Source organism: Pseudoliparis swirei, chromosome 20 (genome assembly GCF_029220125.1).
Source record: "Pseudoliparis swirei isolate HS2019 ecotype Mariana Trench chromosome 20, NWPU_hadal_v1, whole genome shotgun sequence".
Taxonomy (NCBI): domain Eukaryota; kingdom Metazoa; phylum Chordata; class Actinopteri; order Perciformes; family Liparidae; genus Pseudoliparis; species Pseudoliparis swirei.
In genome coordinates, this window is record NC_079407.1 from 27,600,508 (window position 1) to 27,618,007 (window position 17,500).

At 48.2% G+C, this 17,500-nt stretch overlaps 1 protein-coding gene across 1 annotated transcript in view; it reads left to right on the forward strand.

The window, feature by feature from the left end:
• The first annotated feature begins 922 nt into the window (after positions 1-922).
• The window catches only part of pdgfd (platelet derived growth factor d), a 54,512-nt gene continuing 37,934 nt past the window's right edge, over positions 923-17,500 (forward strand). Inside the window, exon 1 of the mRNA XM_056442081.1 lies at positions 923-1,055. Coding sequence (XP_056298056.1) covers positions 923-1,055 — 133 coding nt within the window. The remainder of the gene's footprint in view (positions 1,056-17,500) is intronic.

Here is a 17,500-nt window from a genome sequence, read left to right on the forward strand (position 1 = left end):
TGGGTGGGTATGGTGGCATGGCAGGTAGGCAGGTAGGCAGGTGGGTAGGTGGGTGGGTGGGTGGAGGTGGGTATGGTAGGTGGGTATGGGTGGTGGTAGGTGGTAGGTAGGCAGTGGGTATGGGTAGGTAGGTATAGGTAGGTAGAGGTAGGTATAGGTAGGTAGGTAGGTAGGTAGGTAGGTATAGGTAGGTAGGTTGGATGGAAAGATGGATAGGTATATAGATAGATATATGATAGATAGATAGACGATATAGATAGAACTTTCTCCACTTGTGTACACATAAGTGTATTTTTCCTCCTCTGACATCCAGCCAGAGCATCTCTCTCAGTTACACACACACACACACACACACACACACACACACACACACACACACAGAGTGAGGCGCCGTCCACAGCCCCGGCCCGTCTGCCAGCTCCAGTAAACTATGCGCGCTATTCCGGTGCTCGCGGGCATCATCGATTCTCTTCCCGGTGATAAGACGCGCGGCGCCGGTGAGCTCGCGCCGCCTGACCGTGAACGGAGCTATTTGTCGGCGCGCCGGTCCACCGGAGCCGAACGGTTCCGGAGTGTTGTCTCCTCGTGCCGCGTAACTTTCAGTCGAGGACACACACTTGGAATTTGGGGCATTTTGGCACGAGACTGGACGTTGCACACCGGAGTCACGGGAGGCTCTCCGGTGCTGCGCGAGAGGAGGTCGTATAAAGGCGCGTCGGAGCCGAACGGAAAGCCAGTGGAGGTCTTGCTTCGGTCTCCGACAAGTGGATCACTTCACGTCGACCGGACGGGGAGAGGACACGGAGGACACGGAGGACACGGAGGACACCTGCTCCAGAGTTCTCCAAAGTTCTCCAGAGTTCTCCAAAGTTCTCCAGAGTTCTCTAAAGTTCTCCAAAGTTCTCTAAAGTTCGGAGTCCCCATGAGTCTCCCAGTGGTCCTCCCGGTGGTCCTCCCGGTGGTCCTCCAGCTGTGGACCTTGTTGCTGTTCGGGACTTTCTCCTCGGCGGACGTCTCCATGGCCAGAGTTCTGAGGGGCAACTTCCGGAGAGACGGTGAGGCTCTTATAGCACTGTAGCATGTCCAGTGGCGGCTGGTGAAATTTGGGGGGGGGGGGGGGGGGCGCAGTTGGGCGACGCGGTTTAAATATCACTCAACAATAAGAAGAAAAGAGGTTTTGAGTAGAATATTGTAAAAAAACAAAGCTTTATTTCAAGAACACAGCGTGCTCAACACGGTCCAACAACAACTATCAACACACTGTAACTTTAGCATGAGAGGTTCAGAGCAGCTTTAAGGAACATTGGGTTGGGTTTCAGAGGTTTACAAAATAAAAGAGTTTCACCCTCACATGAAAGAGGTTCAGAGCAGAATAGAGTCAGAGAGATCACATGTTACATTGGGTGACAGAGTAGACCCACTACTGTAAAGACAAGTAGCCTCCTCTCTTTAAAGTGGTCACTTTACTCTCTGGTTAAAGTCAATCATGTCTGTAACCAGCCTATTTCATTATTCTGGAGGGAATGTGTCTGTTTTTCAGAACTTCTTCGTTGTGTTTCGATGCCAGTTCGGTCTCCTTCTGCTGACTGTAAACAGGGTTAGCTTCAGGCTGTTAGCGAGTTAGCTCCATGCTCTTAGCTAGATAACTGCGGCAAGATTCGTGCTTTCCACTTGTCTGCAGCTCTTTAGATCCCTCCCCCCGTTGTAGTCCAGAGAGTTTCAGTCCCTTTGGAACAACAGACAGGGGAAACTAAACAGTGCATTACTCACTGAGCCTCCAGCTGACAGCTCCGTTAGCTACCTGCTCCCGTAGCTCCGTGGAGCTCTCTGGCTGAGGGAACGATACCGGTCTCTGATTGGCCGAATAGTCCAATCACGTGAAATAATAAAACGATGTCATTGGCCAATGAACGCACATTTTTGTGCCCCAAGATTCACGTTTCATCCGCCAATGAGAAGCCGTCCTTGCCGAAATGACTGAAATGTTTTCTCGATGCCACACACACACGTTTGGCCGGTGTCCCGTAAGGGGGCGGGGCTTCTCTCCGTGATAATGAGTGGCGATATATTATATTTTTTTCACATTAACTTAAGTGGTTGTTGACAGGCTGACGTCTCCCACACACATTTAGCGTGTCAACACGGTATATTTACTATTTAAATGATTTGGCGTATAATGTTTTTTGACAGGATGTATTTATTTTTTCTTCTTCTTTTTTTTTTCATCTCAAAATTTTAAGAGGGGCGGCGCCCTAGCGCCCTCTATGGACGCACCGCCACTGAGCATGTCCTATGTCCTATGTCCTATGTCCTCATGTCCTTATATATCTATGTTTTTATGTCTTCATATCTTTTTGTCTCTATGTCCCCTTGTCTCCTTGTCTCTATGTCCCCTTGTCCCCTTGTCTCCTTGTCTCTGCTGGTGACACTGTGTCTGCAGAGCTGCTCTCATGTCGTGTTGTTGACGTGAGGAACTGGTTTTCTATCCTTCATGTCTCTGAATCCTGTTTGTGGAACATCAGAAGTGAATCCAGTGATCCACAGAACATGTTCTGACTGGATGACATGTTGTGACCTTGTGGTGACCTTGTGGTGACCTCAGTGGTGTACATACTGTACCGTGCAGCAGAGGATGAACAGGGCGGGGGGGGGGGGTCATCAAAGAGAGATAGAGAGAGACAGACAGGTGGAGAGAGAGAGAGACGGACAGGTCAGAACTCCGGGGGATGAAAGTCCTCCGGTCGGTCAGAGGTCAGAGGTCAGAGGGGCGGGGCGTTCCTTCACGCTCCACAGGAGGGTTTGTCTCCCTGGTGGCAGCTCGGCTCCACAGAACACCTCCTCCTGGGGAGGAGGAGGGGAGGAGGAGAGGAGGACTCTGAGTAGTTGTTGTTATCTGTCTCCTCCTCGCTCTCTCCATCTCTCCATCTCTCTATCTCTCCATCTCTCCATTTCTCTATCTCTCTATCTCTCCATCTCTCTATCTCTCCATCTCTCCATCTCTCTATCTCTCTATCTCTCCATCTCTCCATCTCTCCATCTCTCCATCTCTCTATCTCTCCATCTCTCCATCTCTCTATCTCTCTATCTCTCTATCTCTCCATCTCTCCATCTCTCCATCTCTCCATCTCTCCATCTCTCTATCTCTCTATCTCTCTATCTCTCCATCTCTCTATCTCTCCATCTCTCCATCTCTCCATTTCTCTATCTCTCTATCTCTCCATCTCTCCATCTCTCTATCTCTCCATCTCTCCATCTCTCTATCTCTCTGTCTCTCCATCTCTCCATCTCTCTGTCTCTCCATCTCTCCATCTCTCCATCTCTCCATCTCTCCATCTCTCCATCTCTCTGTCTCTCTGTCTCTCCATCTCTCCATCTCTCTATCTCTCTATCTCTCTATCTCTCTATCTCTCTATCTCTCCATCTCTCCATCTCTCCATCTCTCCATCTCTCCATCTCTCCATCTCTCCATCTCTCCATCTCTCCATCTCTCCATCTCTCTGTCTCTCTATCTCTCTATCTCTCCATCTCTCCATCTCCATCTCTCCATCTCTCTATCTCTCCATCTCTCCATCTCTCCATCTCTCCATCTCTCCATCTCTCCATCTCTCTAGACCTCATTTAATCTCCTGTCTTCTTTATCTTCACATTTTTCTCATCAAAAAGTTTCTTTTTTCACCTGGTTTGTTCCGTGAGCAAAATGTAACGAGACAGACGAGCACAGACAGTCACAGACGAGCACAGACGGTCACAGACGAGCACAGACGGTCACAGACGGTCACAGACGAGCACAGACAGTCACAGACGAGCACAGACAGTCACAGACAGTCACAGACGAGCACAGACAGTCACATACGGTCACAGACGGTCACAGACAGTCACAGACGAGCACAGACAGTCACATACAGTCACAGACGGTCACAGACGGTCACAGACAGTCACATACAGTCACAGACGGTCACAGACAGTCACAGACAGTCACATACGGTCACAGACGGTCACATACAGTCACAGACAGTCACAGACGGTCACAGACAGTCACAGACAGTCACATACGGTCACAGACGGTCACAGACAGTCACAGACAGTCACAGACGGTCACAGATGGTCACAGACAGTCACAGACAGTCACATACAGTCACAGATAGTCACAGACAGTCACAGACAGTCACAGACGGTCACAGACAGTCACATACAGTCACAGACGGTCACAGATGGTCACAGACAGTCACAGACGGTCACAGACGGTCACAGACAGTCACAGACAGTCACATACGGTCACAGACGGTCACATACAGTCACAGACGGTCACAGACGGTCACAGACAGTCACAGACAGTCACATACGGTCACAGACGGTCACAGACAGTCACAGACAGTCACATACAGTCACAGACGGTCACAGATGGTCACAGACAGTCACAGACAGTCACAGACGGTCACAGACAGTCACAGACGGCCACAGACAGTCACATACGGTCACAGACGGTCACATACAGTCACAGACAGTCACAGACGGTCACAGACAGTCACAGACAGTCACATACGGTCACAGACGGTCACAGACAGTCACAGACAGTCACATACAGTCACAGACGGGCACAGACGGTCACAGACAGTCACAGACAGTCACATACAGTCACAGACAGTCACAGACGGTCACAGACAGTCACATACAGTCACAGACGGTCACAGATGGTCACAGACAGTCACAGACAGTCACAGACAGTCACATACAGTCACAGACGGTCACAGACAGTCACAGACAGTCACAGACGGTCACAGACGGCCACAGACAGTCACATACAGTCACAGACGGTCATAGACGGTCACAGATGGTCACAGACAGTCACAGACAGTCACATACAGTCACAGACAGAAACAGACAGTCACATACAGTCACAGACGGTCACAGATGGTCACAGACAGTCACAGACAGTCACATACAGTCACAGATAGTCACAGACAGTCACAGACGGTCACAGACGGTCACAGACAGTCACATACAGTCACAGACGGTCACAGACAGTCACAGACAGTCACATACAGTCACAGACGGTCACAGACAGTCACATACAGTCACAGACGGTCACAGACAGTCACATACGGTCACAGATGGTCACAGACAGTCACAGACAGTCACATACAGTCACAGACAGAAACAGACAGTCACAGACAGAAACAGACAGTCACAGACATGATGTCATCAGCCTGCCGGCGTGTAATGTGATTACTATAAATCAGAGGGTCTGAAGCGTCTACATATGATCATGTTTACAGTAATATATATTACATCTTTTTTATGATGAAGTCATCTCTCTTCCTTCCACTGAGATCATGCCGTCAACACGCTGAAGAGAGGCTCCGCCCCCAATCGTCACGTCGTCGGTCACTCGGCACCTGATTGGGTCGTGAACACATCTCATCATAACACCTCGTCGTGTGTGGGAATGAACAGAGAACCGTTTATGGGGCCTTCAGGAACCATGTTTACGGTTCTTATAGGTTCTTTGAAGAACTATTTAAGGGAATGTTTCTTTAAAGAACCCTAGTTTGAAAGGTTCTCTGTGGAACCAGAAATGGTTCTTATTTTTACCATCAAATGGAGAGAAAAAAAGGTGAGGGGGAGGAGCCAAAAGAGGGTTACGGTCCATTAACTAAAGAAACAACACTTTCTATCATCGTAAGAGTCTCTCTCTCTCTCTCTCTCTATATATATATATATATATATATATATATAATAATAATAATAATAATAATCATTTATTTTTTATAGCGCTTCTCAAGTCACCCGAAGTCGCTTTACAGAGTCCAGTAGTCATACACACACACACAGTCATCCCGGTGGTGGTAAGCTACATCAGTAGCCACAGCTGCCCTGGGGCAGACTGACGGAAGCGTGGCAGCCAATCAGCGCCTCCGGCCCCTCCCCCAATCAGCGCCTACGGCCCCTCCCCCAATCAGCGCCTCCGGCCCCTCCCCCAATCAGCGCCTACGGCCCCTCCCCCAATCAGCGCCTCCGGCCCCTCCGACCACCGCCAACATTCATTCACATCCATACGAACCGGGGTGAGGCTGCGGTGCATTTCTTTATGATGGTGGGGGAAACCGGAGTACCCGGAGGAAACCCACGCAGGCACGAGGAGAACATGAGGAGAACATGAGGAGAACACGAGGAGAACACGAGGAGAACATGCTCCACACAGAAAGGACCTGGAACGACCGGGATTCGAACCCAGAGCCTTCTTGCTGTGAGGCGACAGTGCTAACCACTGAGCTACCGTGCTGCCCATATATATACATATATATTTATATATTTAAGTTACGGTTGACGGTTCTTGTCAGCCGGTGGAGTCAACGATTTTATTGGAACCAGTGCGTCACCACGGAGACGCCCAATGGGAGGGATCCGCCCGCCAGACAGTCACACAATTACAGGATCTCCCTTTCAAGGGAATCCCCCCAACACACACACACACACACACACATTCACACACACACACACACATGCACACACACACACACACACACACACACACACACATTCACACACGCACATGCACACACACACACACATGCACACTCACACAAACATGCACACACACACATGCACACACACACAAACACCCTTTTCAGATGAGAAATTGCATGAGCTAAAATTGTTCCACCCCGAAACATTTGGCAGACGGTCTGCTCCTCCGATAAAGGGAGGAGGAGGAGGAGGAGTAGAGGGAAGAGGAAGAGGAGGAGGCGAGGGAAGAGGAGGAGGAGGAAGAGGAGGAGGAGGAGGAGGTGTGTTGAGTGAGAAACGGCGAGTTGAAAGAGCCGCCGTTTCACTTTTTTGCCTCGTCAGCTTCAAACGGAGAGATGGAAGCCAAATGGACGGAGTATAAAGGAGGAGGGGCTGATGGAGGAGTGGAGGGGGGAGGGAGGGGGGAGGAGGGGCTGATGGAGGAGTGGATGGGGGAGGGAGGGAGGAGGAGGGGCTGATGGAGGAGTGGAGGGGGGAGGGAGGGAGGAGGAGGAGGGGCTGATGGAGGAGTGGAGGGGGGAGGGAGGGAGGAGGAGGAGGGGCTGATGGAGGAGTGGAGGGGGGGAGGAGGGGAGATAAAGTATTTCTAGAGTGCAGCGCCAGACATGAGGAGATTATCTGATCTCAACTTCAATCTGGAAGGAACCGGCTGCACCGAACAATAAAGGTTCTAAAATGGTTCTTTAAAAGGTTTTGTGGTTCTACGAAGAACCATCACCTGCTGGAGAACCGTTCATTCATTGGAGACACCTTTACAGGTTCTTCGAAGTTACTCAATGAGGAAATGGTTCTTTAAAGAACCCTGGTTTGAAAGGTTCTTTGGGGAACCATATATGGTGCCTCAAAGAACCATCAGAGTCCTCCAACTCACATCACGAGCCAATAAAGCTCTTCTGAAAATGAGCCGATGTGGAGGGGAATGAGAGAGCAGGAGAGAGAGAGAGAGAGAGAGAGAGAGAGAGAGAGAGAGAGAGAGAGAGAGAGACAAAGAGAGAGAGAGAGAGAGAGAAAGAGAGAGACTCAGGATGAGATGGAGGAAGCAATTAAGAGAGAAAGTTGATCAAGATGAAGAGAAGAAGAAGAAGTGAAGAACACGAGGAGCATAAAGAGAATAAAGAGGAAGATGAAGTGAACAGAACTGGAGAAACAATTAAGATTGAGTGAAGACGAGAGGTTGATCGAAGTAAAGAGAGAAGAGAGGGAGAGAGAGAGAGGGCGGAGGCTGCCAATGTTTCACAAAAACAGCTGACAAGCAGGTGAGAGAAAGAGGGAGGGAGGGAGGAGCGAGGAAAGAGGGGAGTTAGTGAGTGTGATGGATATGAAAAGAGACGGAGAGGAGAGGTGTGAACAGAGCGATGGAGAGAATGCACAGGGAGAGAGAGAGAGGGCTGAATGAGAAGAGAACGGGAGAACCAAAAGAAGAGCGTTGAGGGAAGACAGAAAAGTTGGTGGAGAGAAGAGAGACAGACAGAGAGAGAGAGAGAGAGAGAGAGAGAGAGACAGAGACAGAGAGATTTTTTTTGATTTTTGAAAAAACACTTTATTTACATTTTTTCCATTACAACATTTCTTTAAAAATAAAGTGTTTTAAAAAATCAAATTGGTTAAAATAAAAGCACACAAACAAAACAAAAAAACCTTAAAACAAAAGAAAAACATGTTTTACCTAATAAAAAGTGGTGCAAACTCCAGCTCCTCTTCCACCACAGAACAAACAATATCTTTAAAACACCAGCGTTGTTTAAAAGCATCCAGGTCTCCAATGTGTTTATAAAATCTGAACTCCAGCCAGAGTCTGGCTCTGATGTTACAGAGCCACACTGCCCTGGCTTCCTGCCCCTCTCTGTTTTCCACCCGGGACTTCCTAGTTAAATAAATGGCCATTTTGGCTTCGCCGGATAAAAAATTAAGGAGCTGCCATTTTCTTTTTCCGTCTTTTGTAGGCAGCTCCCATGATAAAAACCTTCTCTGTAAAAGCCACATTAAAAGACTAAAACCAATGTTAAAAGAGCGAAGAAACTCATAAGTCTCTTACACTCGTTAAAAACATGGTAAATAGTCTCCCGGAGGTCACAGAAGGGGCACTGGCTCAGGACAGCGGGATTGATTACCGAAATGAAAGCGTTGGACGCGACAGCACCGTGTAAAATCCGCCACTGGAGGTCAGCGGTCCTTTTCTTTAGGGGAGGCTTGTATAGGACCCCCCACTGCGGGCCAGGGCCTCCATGCCCAAGTCTCTCTGACCACACAGTGGGCGGTCTGTTGCACAGTCTGGACCTGTTGATGCTCTTCACGAGGTTAAAATACAAAGTCTTCTTGTCTGCTTTGTTCAGTGTGCAGATTTTTGGGTGGCTCGTTCTTAGCAGGGGGCCGGTGAGTCCCCCTAGCCCGGGCTGAGGGAGATGTCTGGGAAGGGGTCTGCAGGGTCCGGCTCTGCTCTCTGCTGGCTGTAGTCGTTGAGGAGGCTCCTCTCCAACCCGGTCAGCCTCTGCCTCCACAGCTCCAGGAGCCTCCTCGCCACCCGGTCGGAATGCATCCCCAGCAGGGAGCCCAGGGCCGGGGGGTCGCTCAGCGTCGGCCCACTGCATCCACCAACTGCTGCAGGAAAGGGTCTTTGTTCGCAGCAGCGCCCGTTAGTCCAGGGGTGACGCTGCTGCTAATGTCCAGTCGTGCATTATAAATTAATGGTTCTCTCAACAACCAGAACAGAGAGTCAGACTGTGGGCACCTTTCGTGCTTAAAAGGGCCCACGACTTAAAAACACCCTGATAAAAGGAGGCAGCCCACTTAGTTTTAAAATGCTGGAGTCTATTAAAACAGAGCAGTATCCAGCCCCAGGTTGTCAGCACGTCTGAGGATGCAGCTGGCCACGTCTCGCCACACTAAAACCCCGGACTCGTTAAAACTTCTGAACAAACTGTAATCTAAAAGTGGCCGTCCGGCTGGCCAGGTGGACAAGGCCCTGTCCCCTCCTCTCTCTGGCTAAAACAGCACCCCTGTGGCACCCAGTGTAGACCCTCCCAAAAGAAATCCACCATCTTCTTTTGTATGTTGGCTAAGAAGCCAGAGGAGGGTCTAACACGGTCAACCTGTGCCACAGTTGGGATGCAATAAGATTGTTTAAAACCAGTACTCTACCCTTAAAAGACATCTGGGGAGCAGCCACTTCCACTTGGAAAGTTTCCCTCTATCTTCTCTGTGACGCCTCCCAGTTCTTCTGGACCATGCTCGGTTTCCCAGGTATATTCCTAAATATTTAAAACCGTCCTTTTCCATATGAGCTTTTGTGGAAGAACCGGAGGCCCACGCCACTCCCCACAGCGAGGGCTTCGCTTTTCTTCCAGTTCACCCTCGCTGATGATGCCGTGCTAAAATCCTGTACTATTCGATTTAAAAGGTTTACATCATTTTGATTCTTGATAAAAACAACAACGTCGTCGGCATATGCCGATAAAATCATTCCTTTACTAAAACCAGGTAAAACCAAACCATGTAGGCTAGAGCGTATTTTAATGAGGAGGGGCTCGAGGGAGAGTGCGTAGAGCATCCCGGACAGAGCACAGCCCTGCGGACCCTCTACCCACTCTAAAAGGAGCACACAGCCTGCCGTTTATCTTCAGCACACTCTCAACATTACTGTACAACACCTTGATCTTAGCTATGAAGCCAGCGCTGAACCCAAACTTGCCCAGAACTTTCCAGAGGAAGCCGTGTTCAACGCGGTCAAAAGCCTTTTCCTGATCTAGAGAAATCAGACCAGTGTCCATACCCAACGAGCTGGAGACCTCCAAAACGTCCCGAATGAGGTGGACGTTATCCACCATGGACCTGCCGGGCACACAGTAGGTCTGGTCCCGATGGAGGACCTGCTCCATAGCTCCCCTCAGCCTGGAGGCCAGGACCCTGGACAGAAGCTTATAATCCACACACAGCAGAGACACAGGGCGCCAGTTACCGATGTCCTGCGGGTTTCCTTTTTCGGCAGTAGCGTCAGCACTGCCCTCCGGCAGGACATCGGCATGGAACCAGAGGCCAGACTCTCATTGAAGACGTCTAGGATGTCCCCTCCGAGGACATCCCAGTATTTTTTGTAAAATTCAGCGGGGAGGCCGTCGATACGGCGCGCCCTCCTGCATTCCTGCAGGGCAGCTTTCAGCTCTTGGGGGTTATGGGTCTGTCGAGCTCCTCATTAGTCTCCTCGGAGACCTGAGGCAGCTCCCACAGAGCCCCTCCGTCGACTCTCCTCCTCCCTATACTCAGTGGCATAAAGGGAGGTAAAACCCCACCGCCGCTTCCGGATCTGGCTTGGCTCCACAACCGACTGCCCTGCGTCCGTCAGCAGTGAGTGGATCACTCCCTGCCCACTCCTCTTCTCCAGGCCGAAGAAGAAGCTAGAGGAGTGTCCATCTCCGCGATGGTCTGGAATCGGGACCTGACCAGTGCGCCTTGCACTTTACTTGAACAGGTCGGCGAGAGCCGCTTTTTACTTTGAGGACTTCAATATGTCCTCGATCTCCTGTGGACTCGCTTAAACTTTCTAGGTCCACTATCTCAGTCTCCAGGTCCTTCATAGATCTGGTGACGTCTCTAGTGACGTTGAAAGTGTGCTGCTGACAAAGGAGCTTAATTTCCACCTTACCACGGTCCCACCACTGCCTAAGATTATTAAAATCACTCTTCCTCAGCCTAAAAATGCCCCAAAAATAAAACAACACCTCTCTAAAATTCCTATCGAAAGTTAAAACTGTATTAAAATGCCAATATGCGCTCCTGGGTAAAAAATTCCTAATAAAAACATGACATAAAACCAAAGAGTGATCAGTAAAACCAGCCGGAACAATGCTGCACATTTTAAAAATATTAAAATGGTGCTTAAAAACATTAATACGGTCTAACCTGGCTGAGGAGATCCTTCCCTCCCTAACGTGGGACCATGTGTACTGTCGGCAGTCCGGATGCATCCTTCTCCACACGTCCACCAGGCCGTGAGAATGGACCAGCCTCCTCAGCACCTGCTGTGAAGCTGGATGTGGCTCTGTGTGGTTTCTGTCATTAAAATCATCCTCTGTGCAGTTAAAATCCCCCCCCAAGAATAAAAATCCTCCGAGGCACAGTCATTTAAAACATCATTAACTTTGGATAAAAACAGCTGCCTCTCTGTCCCAGTTGTTGGAGCATAGATATTTATAAAAACCACGTTAAAAAGGTCGAACCGTGCTTTCACAAAGAACAGCCTCCCCTCCACGATGTGTTTGACCTCCAGTGACCGCGGGCTGAAAGCCCTGGAGAAGAGGAAGCCCACTCCTCCGCTGAGGTTGGTGTTGTGGCTCAGAAGGACTTCCCCCCCCCACTCCCTCCTCCAGTCCGCCTCGTTGGTGCTGTCGCTGTGCGTCTCTTGTAAGAAGAGAACATCGTTGGCCTTCATCTTGTTAAATTCATAAATTGATGTTCTCTTCTTACTGTCCCTCGCTCCATTTACGTTTAAAACTCCGACTCTGAATGTGTTCATTAAAAGAAAAGAGTTTAAAAAACAAATAAAACTTAAAACCAACAAATCAAATAAAACACACATTGGAGCTCTCCACCTCCCCCTGCTGGATGCACTCCTTCACTTTGGGTAAAAACTTTTTGATCCTAAAAACCTCTTGTCTGTCTAATTTTTTTCCCCTCATGTGGAAATGGCACGAGTGTACAAAGGCCACGAGGTCAGGGAAGTGATCCTTGACCTCTACTTTCTTTTTCCCTTTTGTTTTGTGCAGAAACAGACTTATCTCATCAGCAGTGTACAGCTTTTGCGTTTGACTACTTGTTAAAAACAGAGGAGAGTCGCTGTCCTCTGACCCCTCCTCGTCACTACTGTCCTCCACCGGCCCCGCCCCCTGACTCCTCCTCCTCACTTCCACCCTGCTGGCCTTGGCCTCGCTGCCGGCGCTCTCGCCACTCTTCTTCCTCTTTGAGGCTCCTTTCTGCTCCCCTGCTTCCTCCTCGTCCATCTCCACCTGCTCCGCCCCCTCCTCCCTGCACCGTCCTCCTCCACCTCTTCGCCTCCCCCCACCTGTCCTACCCCCTCAATGGGCTTCTCGCCACCCCTGTCCACGTCTTTTTTTTCCTTTTCCTCCTCTTTCTCACTTTCCTCATTATTCTCCACCCCATTCCCCACTTCCACCTCTAAGCCCGTGCCACCATCACCACCACCACCATCACCAATATTATTTTTTTTTTTAATCTTTTTGGTTTTTTCCCCTTCTTTTCTTGTTTTCTTTCCCCTCCCACTTCCCACCACACCCACAGCCTCTACCCCACTGCTCTTGGCAGATCCACCCACATCCCCTCCATTTGTTTGGTCCGCTTTTCCTTCTTTTCCTTTCCTCTCACCGCTCCCGACTCCACCCACAGCCTGCCTTTCACTGCCCTGTCCAGCCTCCCCACCCTCATCCCCCCCCTCGCCCGCATCACCCCCATCACTCCTCCTCATTCATACCCACCACATGTGTGTCGGGTGCAGCAGCAGTGACGCCGCCGCTCTCCGTTGGAATCGGGCGCCCGCTACATCGCCCGCGCCGCCGCCGCAGCCGCGGCAGCGGCAGCCGCCTCACCTGCTGTTCCCCACGCTGGTGCAGCGCGCGTGGCGCTGGCCGGACCCGTGCCGCCTGGCCCAGCTGGCGCAGGGTCGCTCGCTCGAACAGACCCTCGCGGTGTGCCCTCCTCCCGCAATGAAAGCACTTCATCGCCGATGAAGACGCGTAGACGTTATAGTTAACATCATCTACTCTGACGCTGAAGCGCAGGTTTAACTCCAGCGCTCGGTCGTTGAGTATCATATAAACCGATCTCGGTAACTCATGATATGCTTCATTGAGCTCTCCTTGAACCCCGATGAGATCTCTCTCATCGGGAGACCAGCTTTCCGTGCGGAGAGCTCTCTGCTGAGAAACTCATCGGAGATGAGCGGAGGGACGTTTGAAACGAGGACTCTGGTGGACGGCTGGTCCAGCGGAAACACCTGTACAAACAAATCTCCAACCGAGACCCTCCTCTACCACGCGGCTCACCTTCGCCACCTGATCCAGGAAGATCACGACCGAGCCGTTCATCTTGGCGGCGGACTTCACGCTGCTGAACCCGACTTTCTTCCCGACTGCCCGAGCCAATTCCTCCACGCTGCACGAGTCACCGGCAATCTTCATACCGTGTCTCCTCGTGAGCAGCGGGGGGGGAATCGGGGCAAACATTTCGCCACGCACCGAGCCCGGTGAGGCACCGGCAGCGGGAAGACACCCAGAGAAAAACCCAAATAACCACCAAACAACTTAAACTACTGTGAAACCCAACTAATACACCACATAAACTAAATACAAACAACTATGAAAGAATAGAGAAGAGAGAAACACACAGACAACGCTCCACAGCTCTCACACACACACACCCTGTCGCTCTGACGCTCAGCGTGAACTGAGAGAGAGAGAGAGAGAGAGACAGAGAGAGGGGGGGGGGAGAGAGTCACTGATGAATAGGAATAAGGGATAATAAGGAATAAGGCCAGTGTGCATATTTAAGAGGATTTATTTTAATGAGCTTCTTCCCTTCAGAAGAAAGACACGACGACGGAGGTAGAGAGAGGAGGAGGAGGAGGAGGAGGGAGAAGGAGGAGGAGGAGGAGGAGGAGGAGTAAAAGTGCTAATTTGGCAATAATTGTGATGACCCCCCGCTCGGTTCTGGCGGTTCTGAGTGAAGCTGTGTCCACGGCATCGAGGTCTGTAGTTCACCATCCGGGTCCAGACGACGGTTATTAGGCAATAATAAGACTTTCACTATTAAATGATCATAATTATTAAAGGAAGTTATGGGGGCTTTTCTTTGCCTCCTGATGATATCAGGGGCAACTTGATGTTTCTTCGGGGCAGTTTTCCCGTTTCCCCCGCTGACGTGACGGAGGAGAGCATCACACCTCAACATGGCTGGTTGTAACGCCGCTGTTATCACGAGTGTATAAATCATTTTAAATATATATTTTTTAAATCTCACGTACAGGTACCACTGACTTATATATGTATGTATATATAAATATATACAAATATATATATATTTATATTTGTATATATATATATAAATATATACATATATATATTTATATATGTATATATACATCTATATATATATATTTATATATGTATATATACATATATACTGGACATATATACATATACGTATATATACATATTTATACACGTATATATATATACGTATATATATATTAGGGCTGTCAATCGATTAAAAAAATTTAACTAATTAATCGCACATTTTGAAATTCATTAATCGCGATTCAATGTTTTTTTTTCTTCTAAAGACTAAATCTTCTAAATGAACGAGTAATCCCTTCAGACAGCGTGTATTTTAGACACTTGTTTAATTGTATTCTTTTTTAAAGACCAAACTTCACACAGAGCTGTGTTTTCAAAGAGGCTCCTACATATACAGTGCCAGCGAGGTATTTAATATCGTGGATGATAAATTGTTTCTTCAGTGAAACATCAGATTAGTAAGAAAAGGTGTATTAGAGACCCCATTGGTCCTGTCATCTTTAACACTGAACAGCAGAACCAGTGGCCTTGGTAACTGACTGACATTCACATATGTCACGTTAACCCTCTGGAGGCTGGGGGCATTTTATACATTTTACAAAACAATGTAAATTCACCTTTTAAAGGCTTTTGCATGTGACACACCCCAGTGTTTCCCCCACCATTCTATCAGGGTGAGGCCCCGCCCCCCTGTAATGTTCTCTATCGCGCCAGATTACAGCAGAAGTAATGTACGGTTCTTTCCTTAGAGACGTCTTTGTTCTTTTATTAAACTAAACGTCTGTTGTTGGTCGTCTCTCCAGCAGAAGTAATGTACGGTTCTTTCCTTAGAGACGTCTTTGTTCTTTATTAAACTAAACGTCTGTTGTTGGTCGTCTCTCCAGCAGAAGTAATGTACGGTTCTTTCCTTAGAGACGTCATAGTTCTTTATTAAACTAAACGTCTGTTGTTGGTCGTCTCTCCAGCAGAAGTAATGTACGGTTCTTTCCTTAGAGACGTCTTTGTTCTTTATTAAACTAAACGTCTGTTGTTGGTCGTCTCTCCAGCAGAAGTAATGTACGGTTCTTTCCTTAGAGATGTCTTTGTTCTTTATTAAACTAAACGTCTGTTGTTGGTCGTCTCTCCAGCAGAAGTAATGTACGGTTCTTTCCTTAGAGACGTCTTTGTTCTTTATTAAACTAAACGTCTGTTGTTGGTCGTCTCTCCAGCAGAAGTAATGTACGGTTCTTTCCTTAGACGTCTTTGTTCTTTTATTAAACTAAACGTCTGTTGTTGGTCGTCTCCAGCAGAAGTAATGTACGGTTCTTTCCTTAAAGACGGCTTTGTTCTTTATTAAACTAAACGTCTGTTGTTGGTCGTCTCTCCAGCAGAAGTAATGTACGGTTCTTTCCTTAGAGACGTCTTTGTTCTTTTATTAAACTAAACGTCTGTTGTTGGTCGTCTCCAGCAGAAGTAATGTACGGTTCTTTCCTTAGAGACGTCTTTGTTCTTTATTAAACTAAACGTCTGTTGTTGGTCGTCTCTCCAGCAGAAGTAATGTACGGTTCTTTCCTTAGAGACGTCATAGTTCTTTATTAAACTAAACGTCTGTTGTTGGTCGTCTCTCCAGCAGAAGTAATGTACGGTTCTTTCCTTAGAGACGTCTTTGTTCTTTTATTAAACTAAACGTCTGTTGTTGGTCGTCTCTCCAGCAGAAGTAATGTACGGTTCTTTCCTTAGAGACGTCTTTGTTCTTTATTAAACTAAACGTCTGTTGTTGGTCGTCTCTCCAGCAGAAGTAATGTACGGTTCTTTCCTTAGAGATGTCTTTGTTCTTTATTAAACTAAACGTCTGTTGTTGGTCGTCTCTCCAGCAGAAGTAATGTACGGTTCTTTCCTTAGAGACGTCTTTGTTCTTTATTAAACTAAACGTCTGTTGTTGGTCGTCTCTCCAGCAGAAGTAATGTACGGTTCTTTCCTTAGACGTCTTTGTTCTTTTATTAAACTAAACGTCTGTTGTTGGTCGTCTCTCCAGCAGAAGTAATGTACGGTTCTTTCCTTAAAGACGGCTTTGTTCTTTATTAAACTAAACGTCTGTTGTTGGTCGTCTCTCCAGCAGAAGTAATGTACGGTTCTTTCCTTAGAGACGTCTTTGTTCTTTATTAAACTAAACGTCTGTTGTTGGTCGTCTCTCCAGCAGAAGTAATGTACGGTTCTTTCCTTAGAGACGTCTTTGTTCTTTATTAAACTAAACGTCTGTTGTTGGTCGTCTCTCCAGCAGAAGTAATGTACGGTTCTTTCCTTAGAGACGTCATAGTTCTTTATTAAACTAAACGTCTGTTGTTGGTCGTCTCTCCAGCAGCATGTTATTCTGTCTCCACGTGTCGGTCACTCTTCTCTCTCCGTCTCGCCCAGAGCTCCATGCCGGCGTGTCTGCGCGCGCATCGAGCGGAGCAACAACAAAGTCCCCTTCACCTTCCGCCCCGCGTCACCGACACGTCGCCCTCTGCTCCTCTGTGAATATGGAGGAGCAGACGGGAGGAAGGAGGCGGACTGCCGCGGTTTGACACTCAGAGGAGTGCAACAACTTCAACGACACCGGAAGTCAACAAAGTTGCGTTAATTGCATTAAAATATTGTAGTGGGTTAATCACGGCCAAATTAATCGCATAGATTAACGCGTTAACGCTGACAGCCCTAATATATACACTACCGTTCAAAAGTTTGGGGTCACTTAGAAATGTCTTTATTTTTCAAAGAAAAGCACTGTTTTTTCAATAAAGATAACATTGAATTAATCAGAAATACACTCTCTACATTGTTAATGTGGTAAATGACTATTCTAGGTGGAAGTGTCTGGTTTCTAATGAAATATCTCCAGAGGTGTATAGAGGCCCATTTCCATCAACTAT